The sequence below is a fragment of the Dunckerocampus dactyliophorus genome, chromosome 4 (assembly GCF_027744805.1).
Source record: "Dunckerocampus dactyliophorus isolate RoL2022-P2 chromosome 4, RoL_Ddac_1.1, whole genome shotgun sequence".
Taxonomy (NCBI): domain Eukaryota; kingdom Metazoa; phylum Chordata; class Actinopteri; order Syngnathiformes; family Syngnathidae; genus Dunckerocampus; species Dunckerocampus dactyliophorus.
The window spans coordinates 29,357,704-29,372,246 of NC_072822.1; the positions used below are offsets into that span (position 1 = coordinate 29,357,704).

General features: G+C 39.6%; 2 protein-coding genes across 3 annotated transcripts in view; both read right to left on the reverse strand.

Moving 5' to 3' along the window:
* The window catches only part of golga1 (golgin A1), a 34,959-nt gene extending 32,413 nt beyond the window's left edge, over positions 1–2,546 (reverse strand). For both annotated transcript variants that reach the window (XM_054774729.1, XM_054774728.1), the window contains exons 1-2: positions 2,377–2,546; positions 365–639 (exon numbers count right to left, since the gene is read on the reverse strand). In XM_054774729.1, the coding sequence (XP_054630704.1) occupies positions 365–505 (141 nt within the window). In that variant the 5' untranslated portion in view covers positions 506–639; positions 2,377–2,546. The remainder of the gene's footprint in view (positions 1–364; positions 640–2,376) is intronic.
* Positions 2,547–4,944: 2,398 nt separating this feature from the next.
* On the reverse strand, positions 4,945–13,478 carry ppp6c (protein phosphatase 6, catalytic subunit). The gene is made up of 7 exons (XM_054774532.1): positions 13,330–13,478; positions 12,145–12,240; positions 9,812–9,877; positions 8,605–8,746; positions 8,430–8,509; positions 7,877–8,086; positions 4,945–5,748 (listed from the first exon to the last, which is right to left on the reverse strand). Exons 1-7 carry the CDS (start codon positions 13,402–13,404, stop codon positions 5,500–5,502), a joined length of 918 nt encoding a protein of 305 aa, XP_054630507.1. The 5' UTR covers positions 13,405–13,478; the 3' UTR covers positions 4,945–5,499.
* Between the last annotated feature and the right edge of the window lie 1,065 nt (positions 13,479–14,543).

The window sequence follows — 14,543 nt, forward strand, 5'->3', positions numbered from 1 at the left end:
TTTTCTGTGACATTTTTCAAAATGACAAAGTAATGAGCAATGTCGCCCCCTTATTGGTGGAAATTAATTTTACATTTAACATTACATGTAACAAAATCCTGATAATTCTGTGCAAGTGGCATGGCTCAGGTAGAGTGGTCGTTGCTAGTTCGATCCTCAGTCTGTGAATAGATTTCAACACATTTCTAGAATATTTCAACATTCATTCTGCATTTTATTTCAGCTTCAGCATTTCAGCATTCACACCCAGTTTCTGCTGAAGTTGCTTCATCAAGTTTTGTTTGCTTTTCAAATGAAAGTTTTCACATTTGATTACTATGCAATACCTTTCTATTGACAAAAGACACACTTGGATGGAACTTACAAAGTCGTCTCCTGAGTCGGCCTCGACTGAGGTGATGGATTCCTTGCTGATGGTGCGGGGGATTCGAACACCGGTTCGTGGCACTGTGGCTGCCTCTTCTGCAATCTTTTTCTTCAGCTTGGCAAACATTTTTGTTCTCATAGGGTCTTCCTGAATAGCTTGTGGAGAATATGGCACACCATACAGGGCATGGAATTCACTGCTCTGAGGTACGGCCAAAAAGAACCATTGTGTAGCCCTCAAACCAACTGGGGAATATTGCCATTCTGCAAAATCTAGAAAAAGAGACAGACGTTTCTTTGAAATATGACCACAGTCGACACTTTTCTGCAAAACACATCTGTTGCAGTGCAGTGTGTATTTGCAGGATCCATTTTGACCAGACAAACACAAATATGTTCCGCCACGAGAACGAGCCATTCCAGATGGACATTCAAATTTAGAGTATTGTTTAATTTATTGAGTATTATTCAATTTGGTAGCCGATCCAAAAACAAAATCACACAAACACCATAAAACACATATGACGGGAAAATGCTGCAAATGAAAGAATGCTGCATGCAAATAAACACTGCATTATAAAAAAATGCTCCAAATGCAATGCCTCAAATGCCAAAACGCCTGCATAAGAGAAATGCTGTAAAACGGAAGTTAGCCGGGCTGCCAGGGGTGCCAGACCTGTCTTTAAAGATTCAAGACGTTATACTTTACAGCAGGGGTCACCAACGTTTTTTCTTGCGAGAGCTACTTTTAGAAAATGAAAATGGCCACAAGCTACTCATTTTTGTAGAAATGATTTTCATACCTTATTTTAACCCAAACAGATCAAATATGCTTGCTTTACCAAAACATTCACAAAATGCTGGTATCCACAACTCACATTTTATGTTTGAGAATACTTTTCTTTCTAGTGTTCTCACATTATTAACTGAAAACCTGAATGAAAAGCAGGCTTGCGGGTACCTCATGGGGGGCTACCTGGTGCCCGCGGGCCCCACGTTGGTGACCCCTGCTTTACAGTATTACAGAGCACAATTTTTTACAGCCAACAAAAATGTACCTTTTCAGTCCACAAACTTTCTTCCACTCACATTTTTAAAGACGAATATCCCACAGGCTAACTTCCCAGTATCCTGTCTAATTTATGTTTTGTTCCATGAAGTTGCAGCATTTCTCTGATGCAGTTGTTTTATGGGGGCTTGTGTGTGGTTTTGCTGCATTTGTCTTTTGTAAATGCATAATTTTTAATTTGCAGCATTTTTGCATTTATGCTGGTTTATGGTGTTTGGTGTGTGTTTTTGGAGCGAGTTGGACTTTGCTGTGCGTTTTCCCCCGTCTGCGTTGCCAGACGTATGACAATTATCGTATTTAGAAGATCATTTCACCCTCTGTACGATCAACAATTCCAAAAATCCAAAAATGTTGGATAATTTAAGGCTTATAATACATGGCTATTACAAGTAGCAAACACAAACAGAGTACACCCTGTAGTGGGTCTGATGTTGTGCATTGTCTCCAGTGCATGGCCCTGAACGATCCCGTTCAATCGGGAATGTACGACAATGCTTCTGGTACGATAAATTGTCTTTAACCATCTTGCAACACTGACCCCTGTCGGCCACCGTATATATACGTCTTTTGGTTTTGGCAACAAACTGCATTATTTTACTGATGTTTGTTCATCATCTTTTATGTGCAACCAACTGTAGTTATTTTGGAGAAATGGAAGGTACGTGAATGTTATTCGAAACAAACTGAAGCGGGGATTTTTTGCGTTTCAATGAGCACGTCTTGAATGACATTAGTGTCCATTCAGATATGTAAACATGTCAAGTCGCATATTTAGCTTCACTGTTACGGGTATATCATATCTATAACTATTTGCACGTGTGGAATATGGTTGTTATGTAAGTGTATGACAGAAAGCTAGCCACCTAGCCTGGAAGCGGCCATACGATAGTCATAACAATGAAAGTTAACGTTAGCATTAGCAATTGTTAACTTTTTCTTACCTTATCAACTTCCAGAAGAAAAAATAGCTTGTGGTGTTTTCTTGTGCTTTCTGTGCTTGATTTTGCCCGCTGTAGTACCCAATCCAATAATAATTCCTTTGCTACACTCAGTAAGTAGTCGCCGAGGCTGTTTCCTCTGTCAGGCTAGCCAGCCTCCCAGATGGTGAAGATACACGTCATCGGCCAACACACATGACTGACGACTCATGACTGCACCTCTTGTTTGATTGGTTAGGAAACGTTAGGGGCGTGAAGGACACGCCCAACACGGATGAGCCGGCGTGGACCAAACTGCCAATTCTGGTATCGAAGCGATACCACGCAAAAGGAGGGTCAGTAATATCGAAAATTGTCAAGCTCATTGAATGAGTTTGCTTGTTAATTTCTTAATCATGATTGTAATCAGACAAAAACACGGGACAACGATTTTACAAATAAAGATCAACAAAATATTAAAGTATTTCCTTTTGAGGAAAATAAAGGCAATAGTGCAAAATATGTAAACAAAAGCAAAACCTCGAACGGGCTCTAACTCAAATTCTTTGGCTTTTTGCCCGCTAAGCCCTCTTGTGTTCTAGAACTTAATTCCTGTGTTTTGTCAACAATGTATAGCATTTCCCGTTCTTATCAAGCTGACTCTCTTTGTAACCAATATGTGCCTTCCAGTGCTTCCAGGGAATCACTCTTAATACAAATTCATTCATAACCTTTATTTAATGTTATTTTTAATGGATTTTGTTTCCATTGTCTGACTCTGCTAAACAAACTTGCAGTGTTCATATCTTTATAAGGGGCGTAAACTCACTAAATCAGTAGGAGATCCATTATTATCCATTATTTCTCCCATTGTATAGTGTAGGTTTACCAGCATTACACTCCATCTGCATCCATGATGACATAACATTTAAAGATGGCACCATAATTGTACACACCTCATTCATACCTGTCAACCCTCCACTTTTTCCTCATATGGGAAAGTATTTTGCCCTTTTTTTCCAGTGCCCTCCTGTTTCCTGTATTTTAACTTTCATGAAAAACAAAAATCTCTCCGTTTCTGCTAGAGCAGCACAGCTGGTGCAAAGTCTAGAATTTCCCGTATTTTCCAGACAAATTCCCTTATTTTCAAATGTTGGTCTGGTCCCATTTAAACATTTAAATATGCCATAGTTGTTGTGGGTACTTTGTCATTATCTTACGCCATCCATCTTCTACTGTATGCCTGTCCTCACTAGGGTCACGAGGGTATGCTGGAACATATCGCAAGGGGAGAACATGCAAACTCCACACAAAGATAGCCAAACGGGGATTTGAACCCAGATCTGCGCACCACCTGTTCCAAATGCTCCCTTCAGGGAGGCGGTACACGATACACACGATACACAACCAGACTACGGAACAGCACGTACAGTATCACAGGGCCATGGCAATAATAAATGTATAACTGTTCCTTGTCACCCAACCAACTTGTGTCATATTTCAAATGTGAAATCTTGTATTATAACCATGGCGCAATATTAATAAATACTGGGCAATATGTATTTATTCATTCATACATGGCAGCTCATTTTAGAATACAAGTTCAGGGAAGCTTTGTTTTTATAGTCTCTTTATTTTATTTGTCTATAGTCTTTAATGTTGCTCTGAAGACGTTTTGCACATAATTGTCATTGTACTGTGTACAATGTTAAAGTTTCTGATTCTGATCTCCTCACATGCTAACCACTAGGCCACCATGCGACCCGGGTTCCCATTCTTTCCCTGAAACTGACTTTTGCAGCCGTGACAGGGAAGTTAGAACGTATTCGGATCTATACTAGAGCCGCACAGTCAGGAGATCCTAGTTCAAATCTCTAAGTTTGCATGTTCTCCACGTGTGTGCATGAGCTTCCTCTCACATTCTAAAAAAATATCATACTAGTGGCAGGGGGAGCATGAATAGTTTTCCTGGATAACTGGACTGTTATTTCTCATTTTCCATGACTGGGTAATTGGTTGATCGTTTTCCAGGATGCATAGGACCGCCGTTTTAGATGAAATGTTAAAACATTAACATTACAAAACTACATGAAGCAATTTCAGTAGAAATTGAATGTGAATGCTGAAGCTGAAGAAACATCCTAGACGTGTTGAAATCTATTCACCAAATGAGGACTGAACCAGCAACCATCAGGTGGTGAGACGACCACTCTACGACCTGAGCCATGCCGCCGCTCGCAGAATAAGCAGAATGTTACATGTCGTGTTAAATGTAAAATGAATTTCCACTAACTAGGGGACAGCAATAAAATTGTCCATTCATTTTCAATGAGTAAATTGCCACAGTAAATGTGAAATTACAGTAAATGTGGACCTTTTTTGAAACATCCTGATAGCCAATGTGTCCTGAATGAGTGGAACATTTTGAAAATGGATTTGTTTGAATCGGATGAGAAATGTGAGAGTAGTTGACAAGAAATGAGCCAGAAACAAGTAGTACAGCAATAAATAGATGAAAAATTGTGTATAATTTTTTTAACGTGTGAACGGTTCTCAGCATTCACACAATAAGTCTTGTAACAACCTGAAATGTATTTACACGAGTAAATCTTTATTGTAAAGTAAAACAGACGTGAAAACAACATGAATATTTTCCGAGGCTCATTTGACCTCCACAGCTGATTCCAGCTTACTTAGCTGTCAAATATTTCCACAAGACTTCAGAACAAAGGAGCTATAGTCTGTGTAGCGGAGAGCACATCATGAAAAAAAACAAAATCAAAATCAACACCAGACAGCAGCTAAGGTAGCAATATTAAAAGGGTGTGTGTCAATGGACAGTATGTTTATTTCATGAAAGAAATTTTAAATGTGGATTTTACTTGAGTTGAAGCTATAGTTGGTTTGCAGAATATTTATCATGCTAAACGTGTACAACAAACTATGTTGACATTTTAACATGTAGCAAACTCCCAGCTTGAAGGACTTGCAGATAAATGGCTTTCAATGTACAGTGGGGGAATAAACAATAGTTGGCACTGTAAATAGTCTAAATTTACACTACAAAATTCATAAGGACTCACAAGTGCTGCCGCCACTCTCCTCAGTGTCTGTGCACTCAAACAGAATGTTGTGGGTTTTATCATCTTACAGGAAATAAGGTGTTGTCGTCCGGGGCGGAATGACCCTTTCGGAATCAGGCACTGCTCGAAACAGCTTTGGCTCTCTCGTGTTGGCATCTTTAAAGACCATAATGGAGGCAATGTTGCCGCAGCGATAGCAGTAGTTAGGAGCCGACCACACCGTGACCAGCTTCTCATCAAACATAAACTTGTAACCCTCATGGACCAGTTGATGTGCCCGGCAGATCAGCTTCAGATTGTTGATGTGGACAAACTGCATGTTTTGGTGGGAGACAAAAGAACAGAACATATCTGAACATTTTCAGGAGTAGAAGTGACTTCAGTAAATCCCTGCACTGTCGCGATTCGCCATTTGCAACCCTGCAAATTTGCGGGCTTTTGGTAAAAAAAAAAAATTAGGATTCAAATTTTTTGTGCAGAAATGTCCATCTCATTCACCGTAAATGGGTAATAATTTATAAGTACGCACTAATACAGTGGTGTGAAAGTGTTTGCCCCCGCTCGAGTTCTTATTTTTGCATGTTTGTCACACTCAAATGTTTCAGATCAAACAAATTTAAATATTAGTCAATGACAACACAACTGGACACAAATTGCAGTTTTTAAATGTAACTTTTTATTATTAACAGAGAAAAAAAAATACAAACCTATATGGCCTTTGTGAAAAAGTGATTGCCCCCGCCCCCTTTTAAAACATAACTTAACTGAGATTAGTTGAGATCTAGCAGTCTGGAAACGGTTATAAAAGCCATTTCTAAAGCTTTGGGACTCCAGCGAACCACAGTGAGAGCCATTATCCACAAATTGCGAAAACATGGAACAGTGGTGAATCTTCCTAGGTGTGGCCAGCCAACCAAAATTACCCCGAGAGCGCAGCCACTCATCCAAGAGGTCATAAAAGACCCCATAACAACATCCAAACAACTGCAGGCCTCACTTGCCCCAGTTAAGGTCAGTGTTCATGATTCGACCATAAGAAAGACATTGGGCAAAAACGGCCTGCATGGCAGAGTTTAAAGTCTAAAACCACTGCTGAACAAAACATTATAGGAAAAGTGCACTTTTTTGGAGTTTTGGCCATAATCCACAATCCTTATGTGAGACATAAACACATAGGTCTTTCTCTTTTCTGTGTGTTTGAAAGAGATCAAAACAGATAAAAAGAGACAGCTCATTACTGCATTTATGGGGCTTACTTATTCCGCCTATAAAGTCGTCTGAAAAAGTGCCAACAACGCTCCGTTTACATATAATGTGACATGCATATTAAGCAAGCTACAACGACATTGTTATTATTATTATTTACATTGACACTCAGCCATAACACACCGAGTAGCTACTAGCTGACTAGCGACGAGCTTCACCACATATTTGCATGTAGTACCTGTTACGACATGGTCACAGCATTTACATATAAAACCATAAAACCTTGTTGGAGGTTTTTGGACAATAGCGGTCTTTGTAGGTGGCATAGGTGGATCCCATTATGTGCAGTAAAGGGGAGCTGTCTCTTTCTATATCTTTCGAACGCACAGAAATGAGAAAGACATATGTGTTCATGTCTAACATAAGGATTGTGGATGATGGGCAAAATAAAATTCTTTTATGGCCGGCCTCAAATTTGCCAGAAAACATCTTGATGATCCCCAAGACCTTTGGGAAAATACTCTGTGGTCTGACGAGACATAAGTTGAACTTTTTGGAAGATGTGTGTCCCATAACATTTGGCGTAAAAGTGACGCCACATTTCAGAAAAAGATCATACCAAAGTAAAATGTGGTGGTGGTAGTGTGATGGTCTGGGACTGTTTTGTTGCTTCAGGACCTGGAAGACTTGCTGTGATAAATGGAACCATGAATTCTACTGTCTACCAAAAAATCCTGAAGGAGAATGTCAGGCCATCTGTTCGTGGCCTCAAGCTGAAACCAACTTGGGTTCTGCAGCAGGACAATGATCCAAAACACACCAGCAAGTCCACCTCTGAATGCCTCTCTATTGAGATGCTGTGGCATGACCTTAAAAAGGTGGTTCATGCTGGAAAACCCTCCATTGTGGCTGAATGACAACAATTGTGCAAAGATGAGTGGACCACAATTCCTCCACAGCGCTGTAAGAGACTCACTGCAAGTTATCACAAACGCTTCATTGCAGTTGTTGCTGCTCAGAGTGGCCCAACTAATTATTAGCTTTAGCATTCACTTTTTCACACAGGGCCATGTAGGGTTTCATTTTTTTCTCCCTTAATAATAAAAAGTTTGATTTAAAAACAGCATTTTGTGTTCAGTTGTGTTGTCATTGACTAATAATTACATTTGTTTGATGATCTGAAATATATTAGTCAATAAGAAATAATTAGTCAAATCAAAATAAAGACAACCAACCTCATTTGTGACTTTAGCACCAAAGAGCCAGCCTGCTCCTCTCGGGCTGATGGCCCAAGTGTCGACATCTTCAGGGTCAGACCAAACCAAATCACAAAAGGCTCCTTTGTGAGGGATCTCTTGGTTTCGCTCAATGGTCCGAATTTGATCGAGGGTTTTAATGTCAGGAGAAAGTCCTCCGTGTACACACAAGATCTGTTCATCCATTAGCTGACAACAGATAATAGAAAAAGAAGGCTTTATATATTAATACAGCAACATATTTAAAAACAAGTCATTGCTCGTAAGGAGGTGTGAGCTCCAACACGACACACATGACAAGCAGCACGGATCTTCAGCCAACCATTGCCATCAATACATTTTTTCCTCACTTTTTACTAACACACGTCATGGCCAATTATGCAAATACAACAATTACATATGGCAAAATACTGAAATCTCAAGCAGCAGCTGCCATCTTTATCTGCTCAAAGAACATTGACAGTCCAGGCCACCTTTAGTGATGTATGAATGACATGAAAAGCAAGCCAATGGATCGTGCCGTTATACTTACAGCTGCCACTGTTAGCATATCGAAGACTTTGGTGCAATAACGCCAGGCATTAGCATTTCCATATTTGGTCTGGCACTCATCTATGGGACAAAGAAAACAAACACTCAGTATTGACTACTATACAGCGTTAACCACAACATTTGAGGCCGCTTACAAATGGAGCATGTGAACTCACCATAAAAGCCATAAACCTGAGTAATCTGTCTGCTCTCATGGTTTCCACGTAGAAGTGTTATGCGATCCGGCCATTTGGCTTTCAGCACCAGAAGGTAGGTAAAAGTCTCCAAACTGTAATATCCTCGGTCAACAAAGTCTCCCTGAAGGCGGAAGAGGCATTTGACCAACATTCAGCCAGAGATACTTGGGATGTAACACTATATGTGTTCTAATCCTCATAGCTAGTCATAGCGCTGAAGAGAAGCCACAGCCTTCCTTCCCGATGAAATACGCAAACAGACAAAGACAAGTGGATAAGGTGATAGCAGTGTGCTGCCATTGTTCAGTGGGGATTCACGGGCAACACAAGTATTAATGGTACACTTCAACCAATAAGAAACTTCCCTTTGCTACAAATAAAATCACCATTCACTATTCAAACTCTTACAGCTGCACTCGCCTCCATCCTTGTACTTGAAAACTTGCAAACCACGGATGTCCGTCCAATTTTGCCATCTAATTATTCTGTATGCAGCCCTCAGTGAAAAAAGTTTGGACGCCTCTTATATGAACAAGGGGATTATTGTGTCTGTTGTGAGATCATTCAAACCTACAGCGAAGTCTGGTGCTTGTGTGTCTCATCCAACATTATAGTAACAACACTGACACCTAGTGACCCATGTTAGTGTTACAATGCTACATATCACCACAAAGTCATTGAATGTGTCTTCTGAATGCCTTATATTTGCATTTACTTCATTTAGCCATTTTTATGCTTGAAAATGCTTAATTTGGGTAAAAAAAAAAAGTAACATTTGCCTAAATATGCATATTTTTGACGAATAATAGGCCGCATTCAACTACAAAACAGCAAGACTTGGTAAATGGTCTTTCACTGCCACGAAATTCAAAGCGCAAAATGGCAAACTGTAAATGAACTATAAGTAACTTAACTATAAATGATCACCGACATAGGGTTAAGTTCGGATGCCCTTTATGTAAGCTATATTATTTCATATTTATTGATTTTTATGTTAAAATGTTTATTGGAGAATGACCTGCAGTTTGCATTTTTCACGTTTCATTTTAAAAACCATTAAAGCTGTTTTACACAAAAGGTAATACTTTTTATGTTTTGCTTACTGTACCCAAAAAGCACCGACCCGCGACTCTAGCATACTGTTACACCCCTATAAAAGACATAGTTCAAATGAAATCATACAAACCATAAATATGTAATTTGTGTCTGGGACTTGGCCGCCAGTTCGGAAGAGTTCACAAAGATCATAAAACTGAAAGAAAAAAAGTACCAATATTAGTAAATGCATTAACACGTACCGCATATATAAACATGTACAGTACATCCCCACTTTTGGCCGAAAATCTATGAGTAATTGAAAAACCTATAAAAGGTGCTCAATCCTCCAAAACCTCCTATCTTGACAATTTCAGATCTACATTTGCAATAAAAGTGACTGTTGTAATTAATAGATTAGCTTCATATCCAGAACTCTTCAATTGCCATTGTTCACTCGCAACACTTATCAATCACACTGAAAGTATTTACATTTTTTTTTAAGTAATTATCATCCAGCAACATCTGCTATAGTGGGAGGCCTACTGATCACCAAAAAGCCTGACATGCCGATACCCATTTTTAATAACTGACAGCATACACCTTCAATGTTCCTACCTTATTTTATTGGAAAACACGGACTAATACCCATGACACAATGCAAACTTGCACTGCACATGAGCTTGTTCTCTCAAATAGAAATGAGAAGTTTTGAAAATTACGTATTCCGCCCATGAAGCCTTCTGAAAAAGACTCACCAACGACGCTCCATTTACATATAATGTGACATGCATATTAACCAAGCTACAGCGACATTGTTACTATTATTATTAACACTGCTAATAACTGTTATTAACACCGATTGAACGATGTTACTGGCGTATTGACACCTTGCCACACCACACCGGCTAGCAAATAGCTTCACCACAGACTTGTCCACAGCGCTTCAGTGCTGCACCCGCAACACCTCAAACCACTACCAAAAAGTAAGGCTACATATTGGAGCTGCCGCCAATGCTGCTGTGTTTTTATTTTGGAGTTTGGAAAAGTTAATGCTAGGTGTTGGTGTTATGCTTAAAATGCCCAAAATCCGGCATTTATGCTATCATAAATGTACTTGTCACTACATGGTCACAGCATGTGTACAGTAAAACCATAAAACCTTGTTGGAGGTTTTTGGAGGTGTTTAATAGCGGTCTTTGTAGGCGGCATAGATGTGTCCCATTACGTACAGTAATGAGCTGTCTCTTTTTTATCTGTTTTTATATCTTTAGAACTCACAGAAAAGAGAAAGACATGTGTTCATGTCTCATTTAAGGATTGTGGATGATGACAAAATTCCAAAAAAAAGTGCAGGTCACATTATGCAAATAGAGCATTGTTGGCGTTTTTTTTTTTTTTTTTTTTTTTTTAGAGGGCTTTATAGTGTATATAGGTGGGTCCTATTACGTGCATTGTTAGCTGCCTCATGCTAGCTGTTTTTCTCTCTTTATATAGCACAGAAAAAAGAAAGATGTGTGTTCATGTTTTCACAAAAGGATTGTGGATGATGGGCGAAATAAAAAAAAAAGTGCAGTTGACCTTTAAATACAAGCATCGTGTCTGATTTCAGCAGTTATAAAAATACTAAGAATACAAGCAAATATTAGTTGGCGAGCTACTCATCTACTACTGCAAAGATGCCGGAAAAGTCAAGCGGCTGGGTGTTTGATAGGTGAGGGATTAGACCCGCTGGCATCGATTGATTTAGCCTGTGACAAGCTGTCCTCAATTGACTCCACATTTTACAGACTAAGTTGTGATTCCCACGGCAATGAGGGACAAAATGTGTTCCTTGTCAGCTCATTATGGGACACATACTTTCATTTCTAAATAGGGGACGATTCCAATTCTCAATGGAAGGTTGGCAATCCTACTTAGCTTGATTGCTAGTGTTCAGTCTGGCAGAGAACTAAGGGATGGTGGCTGACCTTCAGACCTTGCATAGGTAGATAAGATCGGTTTCACATATAAGGATCAGCTGATCACCAATCCCCCTTTGACATTATTAGAGCCCTGTAGACATGAACTAACACAGGAAGTGACGTCGGGGGTTCAGAGTTGGGTTACGGCCGCAACAGTAGCCCGTGTTAGAGATTATTGTGCCTGTTGTGACATCATTCTAACCTGCCGCAATCGAGTCTGATGCTTGTGTGTCTCACCCAACATTACAGCAACATTACTGACACCTAGTGACCAGCGTAGAATACTACATATGAATACTACATACTGTATCATCACATCATCTTTGAATGAGTCTTCCGAATGCCTTATATTTGTGTTTTACAAAAAATACGCAACATTTGCTTAAATATGCATATTTTTGGACTAGGCCGTATTCAACCACAAAACAGGACGATCTATTAATTAATATATTTTTGAAAAACGGTGATAGAGTGAGGCCGCAAAAAACCCTAAAGCACTGCACTCGTCTTGAGATTTCACCTGTCCGTGTATGTCGCCGCATACTGTTACAGGAGTAGAAACAGGCTGAACATTAGACTCCTCCAGCAGAAGGTCACACACGTAGTCACATAACCTCTGTAGGGGGAAAAGGGCACAGATTCAAAACATGTTTACTAACAAAGCATGAAACACACTTTCACAATAGTGTACAGCCATATCCTTATGCAGTGACACAGATATGGCAAGCACTAACTAAATTCCTTAATCATGAGGGCCAAGTTTTCAGATGCCACAAGACTGGCAAGCCACCCTGAAAATGTTTTCCATAAGCTCCTGTATGTGCAAATAATAGTATCTTTAAGTCTTGACCCCTGGGATACTACGTAAAGAATGAGCAAAGTAGTTCAGCCGCCTTTAAAGACAGATATCACCTCAGATATTTCTCTCTTGAAGTTGTATTGTGGCGTTTGTGTGTGTGTGTTTGGCATTTGCTGTATTTTTATTTTGCATTTGTTTTCTATCCTGCAGCATTTATGTGGTTGCAGCATTTCACATTTTCTAGCACTTTCCCGTTGGTTTTCTTTTATGGTGTTTTGGTTTTGGATCATTCCTGCAGGTTTGCAGGAATGATACATGAATGATAGGAAACTTAACTGTGATTTAAGTGTATTTTTAATGTGTATTTTCCCCAATATGGTTCAACATTACAATTATGTACAGCATTTCATAAATGAAAGGTTGATAGGGCTGCTATTTCAATCCGTCTTGAATCCGCTCAAGTTCAGAATTGAAGCATAAGATCTTACATCTCGCATCTCAGTGATTTAATGTAATTAAATTAATTAGATTGAACACAGTCACTGAGAATGAAGTGTGTAGTGTATTGCTGGCGATAACGCATCAGCCATACAGTCCACATATTATGACGATTAACAATAGCCGTCCACCTGAAAATCCAGCAGTGTCTTTCGGGTTAATGTGCGGATTTTAGGTCATTTTGATGTTAAAAATTGTTGCAAACTAGGTCAGATCAATGTGACTGCGTATTAGTCGTACTAGTAACACGACTAACTACGTTCACTTCCTGGCCGCAGAGACGAAGCGGGTGTGCTAAATGTTACTTGTTAGCTGAAGCTAACACCGCGTATTTCAACATGTACCCACGATTTAGGTGAAATAGTACAACTGCATTTACTAAAGGCGTTTACGAGACGCACAGATTACCTTTAGGTCATTTTCTGGAAGGTACTTGCACTGTTTGGCGATCTCTGCATATTTATCCAAATCTAGAGGCGCCATTGTAACTAGCTAGTTGTCTTGCGCAACTTCCGGTAAAGCTTTGAGGGTCGTTCCGTCTGGGAGGTTTGAATCCCTCTACTGCCTTCTATCGTCTGTACGGAATATTACACTTACCAAGACACGTTAGTGTAGTCCCATATTTTGGACACTAGAGTGAACTGTAAATCCATCCTTCTATTTTTCTACTAGGGTGGGCGATACTGCAAATTTTCCAGGTATTGCCGATACAGATACGATAAAAGGCAGAGATTTGAGTCAATAAAATCAGGAAACGAACAATTTAACAATTTATAAATACAACAGCATAAGACAATGTAACAAATACAATGATTCCCTTATTCCCTTTTATTACATGGGCCTTTTTGAGCTCAGCACAGTACAGTAATCCCTTGCCACTTCGCGCTTCAAATTCCACTGCTTCATTTTATCATGGGTTTTCAAAAATATATTAATTAATAAATCATGCTGTTTCGTGCTTGAACACGACCTATTATTGGTCAAAAATATGCATATTCCAAAGGTGTGTCACAAGACACCTAACTCACGAGACGGGAAGATACACGAGATTGAGTCTACGAGAACGAGATGAGATGAGAGTTTAACAATGAAAAGATATGACTGGACAAACAAGCTTTTTTATTTAGCATAGTCACAAAACCATACAGGGAGGTTTTGAAATGCTTATTGTCCCACAAATTGGTGCTAAACGTTATTATTGTTTACATTTTTTGAGAATAATAAATGATAATACTTTCACTCTGTAATGTGGCGGAATTGGTGTTTGTAACATGTACTTTCTCAAAGGCAATTCATACTGTCTGTTATTATTATTATCTTATTTTATTTCTGCAATGAGCCATGTTCCACAAATGGCCCCAGTTTGGACACCAATGTGTGTTTCACCAGGAAGACAGGTTTCACGACGCGCATTAATTAATTAATGCTAAATATTGCAAGTAAATTGTCAACACGGCTCTCCTCTACGTATGTGTGTTATGAACCGGCGTTATGGTCGCCACATTACGCCTTCATGTCGGACACACACTCCGGGCAGTCTCTGCGCCGCTCCGGAGGTCAGGAGAACCAGAATATAGAGAGGGAGCCACTTGCTGGACACCTGCTCTGAGCAGACCCGGTGC